General features: G+C 40.1%; 1 protein-coding gene across 1 annotated transcript in view; it reads right to left on the bottom strand.

Annotated features, from left to right (window-relative positions):
- Positions 1-15,050, bottom strand: part of LOC132157499 (slit homolog 1 protein-like) — a 71,850-nt gene that overhangs the window by 39,485 nt on the left and 17,315 nt on the right. Inside the window, exons 5-6 of the mRNA XM_059566864.1 lie at positions 3,681-3,752; positions 3,520-3,591 (exon numbers count right to left, since the gene is read on the bottom strand). Of these exons, the coding sequence (XP_059422847.1) occupies positions 3,520-3,591; positions 3,681-3,752 (144 nt within the window). The remainder of the gene's footprint in view (positions 1-3,519; positions 3,592-3,680; positions 3,753-15,050) is intronic.

The raw sequence follows: 15,050 nt of genomic DNA, 5'->3' as shown, positions 1-15,050 counted from the left end.
ATGCTCTACCTCTCTCTCAGTGGAGACAATACATGGTCGACCACTGGGCTCTGGATCCATCATTCATCTCACCCGCAAGGTCGTAATGGCGGCTGGTTTTTTGCATAAGGAGAGGATCCAAATCTACATCCTCCCCACATCTCACACACCCGTGATTCTTGGATTACCCTGGCTACGTCTGCATAACCCCCAAATCTCATGGAGAGAAGGTCAAGTGGTCAGATGGAGCAACTACTGTCAACAGAACTGTCTTTCCCTGGTCAAACCTATTCCTATCTGTTCCGTGTCACTTAGCTCAGTTCAAGAGTCCATTCCCGATCTGCCAGAGGAATACGCAGACCTTCTGGAGGCCTTCAGTAAGAAACAGGCCAACACCTTACCTCCTCACCGCAAGTATGACTGTGCAATCGATCTTCTGCCAGGGCATTCTCCTCCAAAGGGTCGCATCTTCCCATTGTCTCAACCCGAGTCCGACGCTATGAAGGATTATATCAAGGAGGAGCTCCAAAAAGGGTTCATCAGACCATCCACATCCCCTGCTTCATCCGGATTCTTCTTCGTAATAAAGAAGGATGGTGGTCTCCGTCCCTGCATTGATTATCGTGGACTAAACTTAATGACAGTCAAATTCAGATACCCACTCCCATTGGTTCCTTCAGCCCTCGAACAACTTCGCACCGCCCAATACTACACCAAACTGGACCTGAGGTGCGCCTACAACCTCATCCGCATTAGGGAGGGAGACGAATGGAAGACCGCCTTCTCCACCACCACTGGACACTATGAGTATCTTGTGATGCCGTTCGGACTAGCCAATAGTCCATCTGTGTTTCAATCATTTATTAACGAGGTTTTCAGAGACATGCTGAATATATCTGTGATCTTGTACATCGATGATATCCTGATCTACTCTAACACCCTTCCTGAACACATACAACACATTCGAGCAGTTCTCCAACGTCTCATCCAATACCAGTTATACGCCAAGGCTGAGAAGTGCGAGTTCCACACAACTTCCACCACTTTCCTAGGATACATAATCAGTCCCGGAGGGGTAGCCATGGACGAAAAGAAGGTTAACGCCGTGCTCAACTGGCCTGAACCCACAACCCTTAAGGAATTGCAACGATTTCTGGGATTCGCAAACTTCTACAGGAGATTCATTAGGAACTTCAGTACTGTTGTCGCTCTGCTTACCTCACTAGTCAAGAAGGGGACTCATCGACTACAACGGTCAGAATCCACTCACAAGGCATTCCAAACCCTGAAACAACGGTTTAGCAACGCGCCCATCCTCTGTCACCCTGACCCCACATTACCTTTCATAGTCGAGGTAGACGCATTCAACACAGGCATTGGTGCTATCCTGTCACAACGACCAGATCCTGCCGCTAAACTCCATCCCTGTGCCTTCTATTCCAGGAAACTCAACTTGGCAGAACGCAACTACAGTGTCGGAGATCGGGAACTCCTTGCCATGAAGGCAGCTTTTGAGGAGTGGAGGCACTGGCTAGAGGGAGCCACACATCCATTCACTGTACTAACAGATCACAAGAACCTGGAGTACTTACGCACCGCCAAACGCCTTAATCCCCGTCAAGCTAGATGGTCCTTGTTCTTCCGACGATTCCACTTCTCGGTAACCTACCGACCCGGCTCCAAGAACACTAAAGCAGATGCCCTGTCACGTCAATTCGAGGAGGAGAACATTCCATCTGTTACAGAACCCATACTACCGTTCCATGTGGTGGTTGCTCCCATTCAATGGGATATCATGACTCTACTCCAACAACACAGGGAGCAGAACGAGAACCCAGTAGCCTGTCCAGCCGATAGAATCTTCATTCCTGAGAATCTTCGTGACCAGGTCATCAGTCAAGTCCACTGCCATCCATCATCCGGTCACCCAGGAATCACTGCCACCATCAATCAGTTGGAGAACCGCTTCTGGTGGGAATCTCTTTACAAGGACACAACAAATTACATTCAGCAATGCAATAACTATAATGTTAATAAGGCATCCAAACAATCTCCCGCCGGTCTCCTACAACCATTACCTATTCCTCAACGACCCTGGTCACACATTGCCATTGACTTTGTTACGGATCTTCCCAGTTCACAGGGTTACACCACCATACTCACCATCGTAGACCGGTTCTCCAAGGCTTGCAGATTCATCCCATTACCCAAACTACCTACCGCTCTCCAGACGGCAGAACACCTGTGCATCTGGGTCTTCAGATTATACGGCCTACCCGAGGACATTGTGTCAGACCAAGGACCACAATTCACCTCTCAATTATGGTCAGCCTTCTTCAAAGCCCTGAACATTAATGTCAGCCTCACCTCTGGGTATCACCCTCAAGCAAACGGACAGGTTGAAAGGCTCAACCAAGAGCTAAACCGCTTCCTCAGAGCCTATTGTATCCAGAATCAGGACGACTGGGCGCGATATCTACTAAGGGCCGAATATGCACAGAACTCCCTTATTAAGCCATCTACGGGTCTGACCCCCTTTAAATGTGTGCTGGGATTCCAACCACCAATGTTCCGATGTACCGGCGGTAAACGACTGGATGGCACGCAGTGAGGAGGTGTGGAATCGGGCTCATGTTCATCTGCAACACGCTGTGAGGAGGCAAAAGGAGCAAGCGGATCGCAGAAGGCGCCCAGGTCACAATTACCAGCCCGGCCAGTGGGTGTGGCTATCAACACGGGATCTCCGTCTCCGGCTCCCGTGCCGCAAGTTGAGTCCAAGGTACGTGGGTCCATTCCAAATCACTAAACAGATAACTCCAGTTTCATTCCGGTTGGCACTGCCTAACACATATCGTATTTCTCCTACCTTTCATGTATCCCTGCTCAAGCCCGCTGCTGGTCCCAGAGACGAGGGAGAGGGGAGGTCCCGTGCACAGGCCCCTCAACCCATCATCATAGAGTGCGAGGAGGCTTACCAAGTCCAGGAATTGCTCGATTCCAGACGTCGGGGTAGAATCCTACAGTATCTGGTCGACTGGGAGGGGTACGGTCCAGAGGAACGCTAGTGGGTAAACTCGGAGGACATCCTAGACCCCAATCTTGTCAATGAATTTCATCGTTTACATCCTGGAAAACCGGCCCCTCGACCCCGTATAAGCTGGACTTCCACCATAGGTCAAACGCGAAGTCTTGATTTGCTGTGTCTGTTATTTCTGAGCGTTACTACCCGTGTTTGATTTCCTGTCACCGATCTTGTCTGTTATCTCTTACGTACCTTTGCTGCCTGCCTACCGACCCCTTGCTTGTTATTGGATTTTGATTCTCTGTTCTGCCCACGCTGTTGATATTGCCGGTACCGACCATTGCCTGTACGACTACAAGCCTTTATAATAAAGCCTGCATTATGGATTCCATGTCGAGTTCTAGTTCATTACACAGACGTCCTGTGATTATGAACAAGATCTCAGTGAATGCTCAGGCTCTGTCACACAGATTAATGATGGATGCTAAAGACTGTAAAACGTGTTTTTATATACTCACAAAACTTCAAGTCCACGTAGTGCACGGAAAGCTCCGTCCTCGATGCAGCTGATGTGATTCTTGTCTAGCTGACTGTAAAACACAGTGAAGGGAGGGTTAAACATGGGTTGGTTTAGTCTAGTTAGTTTCGTCATCTCTGTGCTGTCGTGTCATGAGCTCACAGGTTCTTGATGTCCGTCGCTCCTCTGAAGGCCTTTCGAGGAATCGCCTGGATGAAGTTCTCACTCAAGTCTCTGGAAAAAGAGAAAATCTGGGATTAAATACATCACGCACAATGCCAGTTCATTTACATTACAGGTGCATTTCCCAAGAATTAGCTGCAATTGAGATCTCGGTCTCAAAATTAAGCTTATAATTAACTCTTCATGTCCCAGTGTCACACTCAATGTTTAAAAACTGTAAAATAAAATAAAATTGAAATCTGTAGTTTTTCACAAAATAATTTTGGCAGCTGTGGTTGCCAAAATAATTATGTACAAAATACAGAAAACTGTAAAAACATTTACAGAACAAACTGTACATTTTACAGTATAAAACTGTAATTTTCTAACAAGACCATTTGAGTGTGAACTGGTAAATTCAACAATGCATGCTGCTACCAAAATCAGTTTTGTATCGTTAACATGAATAGACAACCGCCATAATAATGCAGATGGTAAAAGAGACAGCGACATGAAGAATCAGTTCATCACAAGCAGCTTTTCCAGACGCTGAAGTATATACTAATATATAGATTCATTCACGCAAGCACTAAACAACATCATGGTAACTCAAAACTATCCAATAAACATTCATTAAACAACAGAAGATGTAAAATACATCCCTAATTTACATAACTGATAACAAACATGGCAAAACTGTTATACAAAATAATGTGGAGGGGGAATATCAGTTTACAGTTTTTTACTGTAAATTATATATTGATTTGTTATATTTTACGTCTAAGAATTGTACAATTAGCAAAATTTTATTGTAAAATTACATAAAATGACTGGTTATATATTATATCGATCATCATATTTTTAGTATTTTTGAGATATTATAGTTTTTATTCATATTTTGAACTTGCTTACATATAATATATATATATATATATATATATATATATATATATATATATGCTACAAAAAATGTGTCAGTTTTTTTATGTTTTGATTCCTTTTTATTTCAATTAATTATTATTATTATTATTTCAACTACAAGTTAACTAAATAAGTATGATGGATAGCTTTTTTTTATATATAAAAATATTTTTAATATTTCATTTCAGTAATGTTTCAATAAATGATTTCGATGTATTTTTGTTTCATGTAACTATAATAACCCTGCTAAATACTGATTTTTTTTACAGAAAGAAAAAACCCTCTAAAGAGGTAAATTAAATGGTTTTATATGATACAAAGCTTCTCTGTTATGCACTGAACCTCTGAAAACCAGTTCTTTGTTCTGAACATGACTCTGAACACGAAACAAAGACTCGGCCGTAATAACAGACTGAGGACGCTTGTGAAAGTCAAAAGACAGACGTGTCATCACAGGCCATGCGAAGCGCCAGCTGAAAGCCAGAATCCTGTTGTCATGCTTTAAAGTGATCGTCTGCTGAACACAAAGCTCTCTGGGTAATCTGAGTGGATTTCACGCTCGTGTTTGAGAGGCTAATTGCACATCTCTCAACACTAATGAGAGGCGAACACACAGCAGATTCCTTCCTCTTACAACACATGAGTTAGGTTTTTTATTGGGGTCTTACTGATGTTGATGCACAGTTATGTCCCAGATCACTTCCTGATTCAAGCGATGGTGATGATGGTGTGTTTTTCTTGAAGTCTGCTGGCTGTAGGTTAAGGGTTGGTGATAAAGCAGACAGAACTAATGAGGTCTGGTGGCGTGTTTGTTAGAGGGCTAAAAATAAAAAAAAAGAAAGTAACATGCCATTTCCCTTCAGCTCCTTCAAAGCAGTCACTTACACTTCATTCTTGTCAGTCTTTTATAATCAATCAACAACCAGTCCACAGTCTCTTATTTGTTTTATTCTTATAAGGGAAGACTATATGTGTAGGATCTAAGCATTAATCCAAGACTAAAATAAAAGGACTTAGCCTAACCCTTGTGCTTTGTTTTGATTTTCCCAGTTAAAAATGTACAATCTTTTAAAAATGGCTTACACATTTTTCATTATTTTATATTACCACCAAATCTTGGATTCAATCTTTTCGTCAGCATGTTTTAGCTTCAGTTTGCCCAGGTTTTATATTTGTTTTTGGACCTGAATGGTCATAGACCTCATTGATCTGAGCTCAAGCACCTCAAGTTTTGAGTGGAGATACAAAAACAGATTACATTAGACCGATTTGTAAATGTGGCAATGCTTTCTCAAAAACCCAGATCAATGAATCTATCAATCAGTTCCTAAAGGAAGTACAACACCTGTGATACATGCTTGGACATTTCTCAGCAACTTTTAACAGGCTGATCATTTTTGACCAATAACACCACAAATGTAACAAGCTGGGGAAAACTGAAATTATATATGTATTTATTTTTTATTTTTGGTGGGTTCATATGAATGAATTAGGCATTTATATAGCGCTTTATTATATACCCAGTAAGTTTTAGTCTAATGAACTGACATTACCAAGCACTTTCGGAGAAAAGACAATCCTCTTCAGGTCAAAAATACAGGAGCATAACCAGCCTCAGTTCAATAACACATGCTGTTTGTAAAAGCTGCAGGCTTAACACGATACAGAACTAGGATTGTCTTCCTCTCCCTGCTCCGCATGCCATTATCCCTGAGTTATGAAGGCTTCCCGAGGGAGCTGGGAATCATCCGAAAGCCTCCCAAGGAAGTCCAGTAACCACAGAGACAACGCAAATAGCTTTCAAGATTCAGACCAACAGTCAAAGCCTTGCTGAGCTTTCTTCATCACCATTTACTCCCTGTATGCTCAAACGTGAGGTTTAGCTCTGCGAGAGCCTTACTGCTTACTATTCTGAAATGTAAACATGCACATGTATCTAAAATTGTCAACTTCTTAACCAAACAAACCCAAGAATATCCAGAAAAGAAGGCAGGCATTGTGCAAATTGTGATATGGGATGTTTGGCGGTAAGTGGCTAGATGAGTGATAGAAACAAACAACGATAAACGATAAAGTACTGGAGAAAACACTGTCATGTCATTTCTATTCAGCTTTTCCTTCTGAGAAACACGTCAAAACAAAACATCTTTTATCAAAGGAAAGATATATGGACGCAAAAAGTGACAAGGAACCACATTGCTTCAAGTTAAACACTTTATAATATAATAATACAATACTAAATGTACTATTCTCTCGCTCATCTGAGTTTCCTGCTTCATCTGAATGCTGTTCTGCAGCAGCGATACACAAGCCAAGCTAAACATCTCCAAGCAGACGTGTTGTTTATGTCGAAATGCATGAAAAACAGGCAGCAAACATCACATGCATGGTTTTATGGAGTTTGGTATCGATCCAAACCCAGCTGGGAGTCAGTCGCTTTGGGACTTGCAGAAAAAGTGGAAAGGTTTTTTGTGACAAAGCTACTGTATAATGAATCCAACCGCTGCAGTTATATTATAAAGACACAGAGCTTGTCCTCCAGTATCCTGCAGCTTCTGTCAGTTCTGGTTCTTCTGCCATGAACGTTTGTTCTGGGATCTTACAGTGGAGGGAAAGAGCAAAGCCATTCAAGAGAGCTAGAGTAACACACGAGTCTGCAGTACTAGACTCGGTGAGGAATTCTCTTCTAACTGATCTTAATACCACAAGTTCTCCACTTTTCAGTAAATATGAGGGTCAAGACAATGTTCAGACATAGATTTCCTTAAAGCACATTTCTCACAGTCACAATGCTTCAACCCATTTAAATGGGCCATACCAAATAAACTAAATTTGGCTTGAACATTTGAAAGTATCTGGAAGTATGAATATGTAAACAAGCCAGAAACCAGAAGCCAGTGCCAATATATATATATATATATATATATAAAATAAGCCCACAAACATCAATACAGCCAATCAACAACACCAAGAGTATATTCAACAGTAAAAAATAAATCCATACATCTAGACGCTGTTTCCCACAATGCAATGCATTAGAAATGTCCATCTAATTAAAAATGCTAAACCACCTGTAAACACATATTCACACATGTCTTTAAAGTCATACATGATGCACTCTGAAAGCTTACAATGCAACTCAAGCACTTTATGACAGCAGGCAGTTGATTAAAATGAATTCTGGTCTGCAAATTATGATTCCGGCCAAAACGTCTTCGGACTGAACAATATGAGAAAGTGCAGGACAGAGAGAAGTGTCTCAGTCCCAAACACACGCTGCACTAGTCTTTTGTCTGCCGCTCTATTGAGTGTCAATCGTGTGAGGGCACTTTAGCAGGATTAGACCGGATTCATTCATATCTGCTCTCTCACACATTTTCTCACGCATTCTTCTCCTGCTCGCTTCCGTGTGCAAAATATGAGAATTCAAAGCATGGCTTCTTTTTTCTCCTTGTTTGCCAGGTAGCTTTTTGCACTCAAGTAAGAATTGTGTTTGGCAAATCCTCAGATGAATGCACAGTCCAATCTCCTGACGCTATGAAATGTTCAGAAGGAAATATTGGTTCCTAGCCGAAGAAATGAGAGTGGAGGCGTTGAGAGCACAGTATGACAGACTCCTGTGTTGATCTTTGTACCTGTGTGTCTCTCCAGCGGGAGAGCGAGTGTGTGACGATGAATTATGTGTGTCACTCTCTGACACACTTTAGGGAGCAGAGGAGAGCATGAGGACTAAATAAATAAAGATAGAAAGCTTCTGCTCAAACATACACACACACACACACACACACACACACACACACACACAGCGGCTCATCTATTTCCAGGCTTGCAGTGCTCCATGGGTAATGAGTCGGGTGTATTGCGGTCAGAGGCCAGTGATTGGGCTCTTCTTCGGTTCATAAAGCTTCATTGGCCGGTTATTTTGCCTCGGTGCTCTGGGTGACAGAGGACATGATCATTTTTCAGTGCTGTGCATCAGTTAAAGACAAATGTGACTGAGTAACAGCACATACACATTACCAGGAATGTTTAGTTTCCTCCTAAACACTCAGATCCAACAGCCAAAATGACCCTGAAACAGCAATACTGCCTTATGATAATTAGTAACTGGTGGATTGCCATGTAATAAACATGTAATAAACCAATAATAATAAAAAAAATAATAATAAAAGGAGTGGCAGCAAACAAACAAATAAATACACAGGTGATTCACAGATCAACAGCAAATTCTATTCTATTGTGTTCTCAATCATAAATTGCTATTAAATTGAAACACCACATTTATTATATGCTATTATTAGTCGCAAATAGTTCCAAAGAAACAGCGAGTAACACAATGAATTAAGCATGAGATATTGAAGTAGAAAGACTGAAAAAGCGTTTTTGTAAAACATACTCCAGTAATGTTGTTAAAATATTTTTTACAGTGTAATCTTTGTGTTTTATTTGTTTGATGACCTTTTGCTATTTTGCAAGGATCATTAGATTGGATCAGATTCATTTGTGGTGGCTGATTTTATCTTCTCTAACATGTTTTTCTCTGGTTTTTTTTATGTGTATGTTATTTTATTATATTTTGTTTTTGGCAGCAGCTATTTGCAATAAGTGAAAGGTGAAGGATGCTAGGTACACTAAATGCAAATATATTTTATTAACACTGTTAAAATAGCAGGATTTTCTTCTATTAACACTACTTAGTGCAAATAGTGGCAATTATCTGCACCTCAGTATTGAAATACATTATAAAACAGTATGCAATAAAAACGTATTGAGTGTAAATTATAATCAGATTATTAAATGGATGCCAACTTGTTGGGACAATAAAGTCTAACACAGAAAGTGTTAATCTACACATAATCTTGTAGATTACAATCTGCAACTAGACGGATGTACTGTTACTTCCTCTACAGTCAGAAATCTGGGTGTTATATTAGACAGCAATTTGTCTTTTGAAAATCATATTTCCCATGTTACAAAAACTGCATTCTTCCATCTTAGAAACATTGCCAAGCTACGAAACTGTTATCTGTTTCTGATGCAGAAAAGCTAGTTCATGCATTCATGACCTCTAGACTGGACTATTGTAATGCACTTCTAGGTGGTTGTCCTGCTTCTTCAATAATCAAGCTACAGGTAGTCCAAAATGCAGCAGCTAGAGTCCTTACCAGGTCAAGAAAATATGATCATATTACCCCAATTTTACAGTCTCTGCACTGGCTACCTATTAAGTTCCGTATCAGTTACAAATTATCATTACTTACCTATAAGGCCCTAAATGGTTTAGCTCCTGCGTACCTAACTAGTCTTCTACCACGTTACAATCCATCACGCTCCCTAAGGTCACCAAACGCTGGACTTTTGGTAGTTCCTAGGATAGCAAAGTCCACTAAAGGAGGTAGAGCTTTTTCACATTTGGCTCCCAAACTCTGGAATAGCCTCCCTGATAATGTTCGGGGTTCAGACACACTCTCTCTGTTTAAATCTAGATTAAAAACGCATCTCTTTCGCCAAGCATTCGAATAATGTATCTCTTAAATTGTGAGTGTAGTTGCATTTGATCAAATTAATTAGTTAAAAACTAATTAGTTTTACTTGGTTGGAACAGCAGCTATGCTAATGATGTCTCTATTTGTTTCTCTGTTTCTGCTGGGATCTTCATCCTGTGGTAACTAGGATTTACACAAGCTCCAGTCTGGATCCAGAACACCTGAGAAGAGATGATGCTGATCCTCAGAGGACCCCAGATGATCCTAACCTTGAATCAACAACAGAACTAACAAATATTGCTACATGTGTGACTGCATCATAGAACAATTGCTGTTTATAATGTTCATCGTCTGGCTGACTACGTCTGTATAAAGTTTTCTGAAAATGTCTGTCATATGCACATGTTTATTGAATATAAAAGCCTTTCTGATGTGATATGAGATTTGAAAAGGGAGAAAAAAAAAAGTTTAATCTAGAGGCGGAGTCAAACCCGGGTCCTCGAGTGACTAGCCCAATCACACGGTGGTGGGAGGAGTTAGTGTACATAGACACTGTTTATTTTTATGGATTTGTTCAGCACTTTGGTACACTGTTGTTTTAAGGTACTTTATAAATAAATTGTGATTTTAACTTGATTCAGATATCATAAACATGATATGTGTGCTGTTTTCCCATATTAAAAACTGAGCTACCATATGTTCTGACTATTTACACAAATTCAGAGCAGAAAATGTCATTATTATCTTTCATTCAGTATATTTCACTGGTGTTGACATACAGCCAAGCAAACAAAGTGATGTCCAGAGTGAAATACAGCAGCGATATATTCATGGCCCACAGAAATCTAAAGGTCTGTTTCTGCGGGTGTAATATAAATGTCCTGAGGCTTTGTGAATCAATGATTCCTCGCTGTAGGTGCCGCCAGTCAAATTACTGAGGTGAAGGTTGCTAGGAGACCAAGGTACCCAGCTGGAACTGAGTGTGTGTGTGTGTGTGTGTGTGTGTGTGTTCAGGAACAGACAGGAGTCAGTGTGTGAGAGGCTCTCATGATCACTCTGGACTCTTACACACATCTTGCGTTTTTTTTTTTTTTACCAATGCTAATGTTTTCATACTTCCAAACTCCCACAGTCCCCTCCAGAAAGCCAGAGCTCTGCCTTCTTTGGGAAAGGTCATTCTCTGCCATGTTTCTGCCAGATTCACAATATGTTTAAAACAGCCCAGAGGCTTCAACATAGGAAACTTTAAAACAGCGAGGAAATAAATAGAGCCTATATATAGAGAGAGAGTGCCCTCTTAAAAATGCCAGATAAGAGAAAAGACTTTCCTGTTGGCCATTTCTGAAAAAAAAGAAAAAAGAAACGACTTCAATCCTAATTCACACTTGTGTCTGTAAAAATGCAATCAGGGATGATGACTGTGAAAACAAGATCACCATACTCATGTTTCTCGCTCTAAACGTGAAACTAAATGTAATTTACCTCATCGTGGACCAGGCGAAATTTCTCAGTTCTGCACAATGTTGACTGCATTCACAAATCCTGCTACTTTCAAACCAATAAATGTTTTATTTATTTTGTGTTACTCTGTAAAAACTGATTGCGATTTCAAGCCAAGCACCAGCCTCGTCAGAGAGAAGGACAATCACAGCTCGTGTCTGCAGGGGTTCGGCTCACAACCCAATCCAATCCAGTCCCACTGAGCGCCCTGCCATCAGGGATGCGTGTCGGGTTATCTTTGTTTTCTTCATTTACAACCTTCCCTCTAAGGAAAGTCAGCACCGGTGTGTGAATAGGCAGCAAGAGCTCTCAATATAGCGTGGACATCATCTGTGCCCCCGGTCAGCCCACCACACTGACCTCTCCACCTCAAGGCTTCCTCAGGCAAACACATCTCCAGGGGGCCCAGGCTGACCAATCCATCTTCAGTCCGTGACAGCGATGGGAACGCCATTTAGACCCGAGGCCAAAGGTGAGACACCTAGGGTTATGCATCGGTTGCACAATGACTCCTGCGTTCTTAGACCTATAGGTTTCATTTCTTCAGAGCAATTATTTGAAAGTCTCTGTGTAGCTGTGTTGTTGGTAGAGTCCTCCTTCCAGAGACTATGACCACTGGATGCATCTGTGTACTTTTGCGAGAGTGTTTGCTCATCTCATTGTTTCCCTGTCAGAACTTACAATGATATTTAGACAAGCTAGACTCATTGGTACAATGTGCTCCATTCACATACCAATTCACTGCAGATTTTCACCTGAAATAAACAACTTCTGCCGCGTCTCCACCGAAATGACCCGGACCAATTGTACTAGGAACCTTTTTCCCCAGGAACTATTTTCCCCCAAGACCTGTTGCTGTCTGCGTTTCCACCGTGGTCTGAAGTACCCTGAAGATTAGGCAAATAGTCTAGTGACATAGGTCTTTGCACGTTTCTCAATAAAAAGTATGCAAATTTTCGGCCTTAAATCCTCTGTAGTTTGGACTTTTCAAGTTCGACTCAGGAGTGTGATCTCCCGCAGACGGGATGACGCAAGTCCGGTAATCTGCAAACAGCAGCATACTTGATAACATCACTCAGGTCACCTTGGCTACTGCAATTTTCTTCACTGTATATTTACAGTAAAACTAAATATAATATCAGATACCAGTGCCTCCTTTCATTATTTATTTAAAACATATTAAAAGCTGCAGAAATGTAGTTCAGGGAAATGTGTATATACATACAGCCCACATAGCAATGATACGAAATATTATATCAATTGCCTCTTTTTATTTTAATTTTAACATATAGATAAATTGAATAAATGGTTTATTTTTGTAAGGGTTGTGATATGCACGTTTTTTGTTGAAGAATTTATAAAGGCTGTGTCATCTATAGCAAAAAGGTGGCAAAAAATGAAAGATTAAATGAATATTTGAATTAAATGTTTGGTCAGTAGCCTACACAAGGATTTCATTGTCCTGTAAGTGTAACAGCAGCAATTACATGGCATTTGGCTCCCTTTGCAGGCATTTGTTATAACATGTACATAAATTGTTTATTTTGTATTTGCCTACATTATGTATTTTAACAGTGTTATTATTAACCAATCATTATTGCCTCATTGTTTTTTTTTTTAATATATAATGCATTTTAAGTCATTTTAAAAGTTATTGATGGCTTAGGTCTGTTTTTATAGCAACAACAACAACAAAAAAAAAAAAATTAAAGTAGGCCTATATTAATACTTCTTTGTAAATTATTATTTGAAGTAACAAAACCATGGTTAAATTGCAGTTACCATGCCTACAAGAACGATGATTTGTGGTGTTATTGTTAAAACCATGGGTAATTTTCGTAAGGGAACCTGAATTAAAAAAATAAAACTTTCACAGGAACGTGCCTGAAAGTGATACACGGTCCTTGTTTTTACCTAAATGATTTATAATTAATTTTAATATATATTAAAAATGTATAAGGTGTGCATTTAGGTGTCAGCTACAATTACCACATTACAATTGTTTTATGACTGCAAATCTGTCTTCTCAAATGCTTTTGAGCTTCAAATTTGCTTTGAGCCATGTGAAAAAGTAGCATAATTTACATATGATTTACAGTTTATTTTAATAAATATCAAACATTTAATTCAATTGTGCATTATAGCTGTCACCTAGATGAACAATTACAGTTGTTTTATGACTGTAAGTCATTCTCCTCAAATGCTACTGACGTCAGAAACGTAAATATCGCATGTAACTTTAGAGACGGTCCCTAAACTTGAGACTCTCGAACGTCCAACGTTAAGCCAACTTTATGCCGTTTTTTTTTTTTTACATTCTTTAGTTTTCTTTTCTCTGCGCCAGATTGCTGATTTACTTTACATTCAGCCGCAAACATGAGGTGTCTATGGGTGCGAGCGGTCGCGAAAATGACGGAAGGTTTTTTTTTGTTTGTTTGTTTTTTTATCAACTGGGATGGTGCCCCCTCTGGGAGTTGGTGCCCTATGCAGACTGCATACTCTGAGTATAGGGAGTGGCGGTACTGACCATGAGCACTGAGCTCCTGCAGATCGCGTGGAGCTGATCGTCTTCGAAATTGGCGAAACACATTTTTAATAAATAAAAATGTATTTTTATATAAATAAACTGCACGTTTGACTTTTAAACAACGTTGTTTCTGTGAGAACTAATAGGTTTTGAACTAGTACATTTTAATGTTTGCATCATATAATCAGCTCCATTTGGTTTTTCTAACTTGGTCTCTTAAAAATCCGTACCTCTGGGTACTCTTCTGCAACACTGATTTTATGGACCTTACTGCATGTTTTGCTGCAGTTTCAAAGAGAAATGTCCACTGAGTGGTGCTAAAACATGGGTTCAATACATGATCCCTGGCAAGTTTTATACTGTTGATATAGGTACGTATTGCTGTGTTTTTATTACGTTGATTCTTGTACGTATTGCAGCGGTTCAGAATTCAAATATCAGTGGACAGTTGCTAAAAGTTAATGCTCTATCTTGTTGGAAATATGCCCTACACCAAACCCAACCCTAAGCCCACCCAATAGTGTTAACAAATGCAAAACTGATATAAAATCGCATTTGTTGATGCAACCGTGCCACTATGTAATATGCAGATTTGAACTGTTTTGTCGAACCGTAGATACACACTATTTGATCCAGAGTTCCTCACTTCTCAAGTATGTCTCCGTACTCCATGAGCTAGCGAACAAGCCTATCCTCTATGAAAACCCATAGATATAAAGCTGGATATGTGTAATGCTAACATTCAAAAGCATCCGTTTTCATGTTTTTTGGAAAAAGTGCCCCTAGGTACGTTTTTGCCATAAGACCAGGTAGGGTTTTTCTGACATAGTAAACTTGCTCTGTTTCACACCTGGTACAGAATTGCAATTGTACTGTGTAGCACTTTGGTTTGAGTCTTGTGAAACCTGAGTCGTGACACTCGATTAAACTAAAATG

The sequence above is a fragment of the Carassius carassius genome, chromosome 14 (assembly GCF_963082965.1).
Source record: "Carassius carassius chromosome 14, fCarCar2.1, whole genome shotgun sequence".
Taxonomy (NCBI): Eukaryota; Metazoa; Chordata; class Actinopteri; order Cypriniformes; family Cyprinidae; genus Carassius; species Carassius carassius.
Note: the sequence above shows the minus strand (reverse complement) of the source record. Positions and strands in the feature narration are given on the sequence as shown.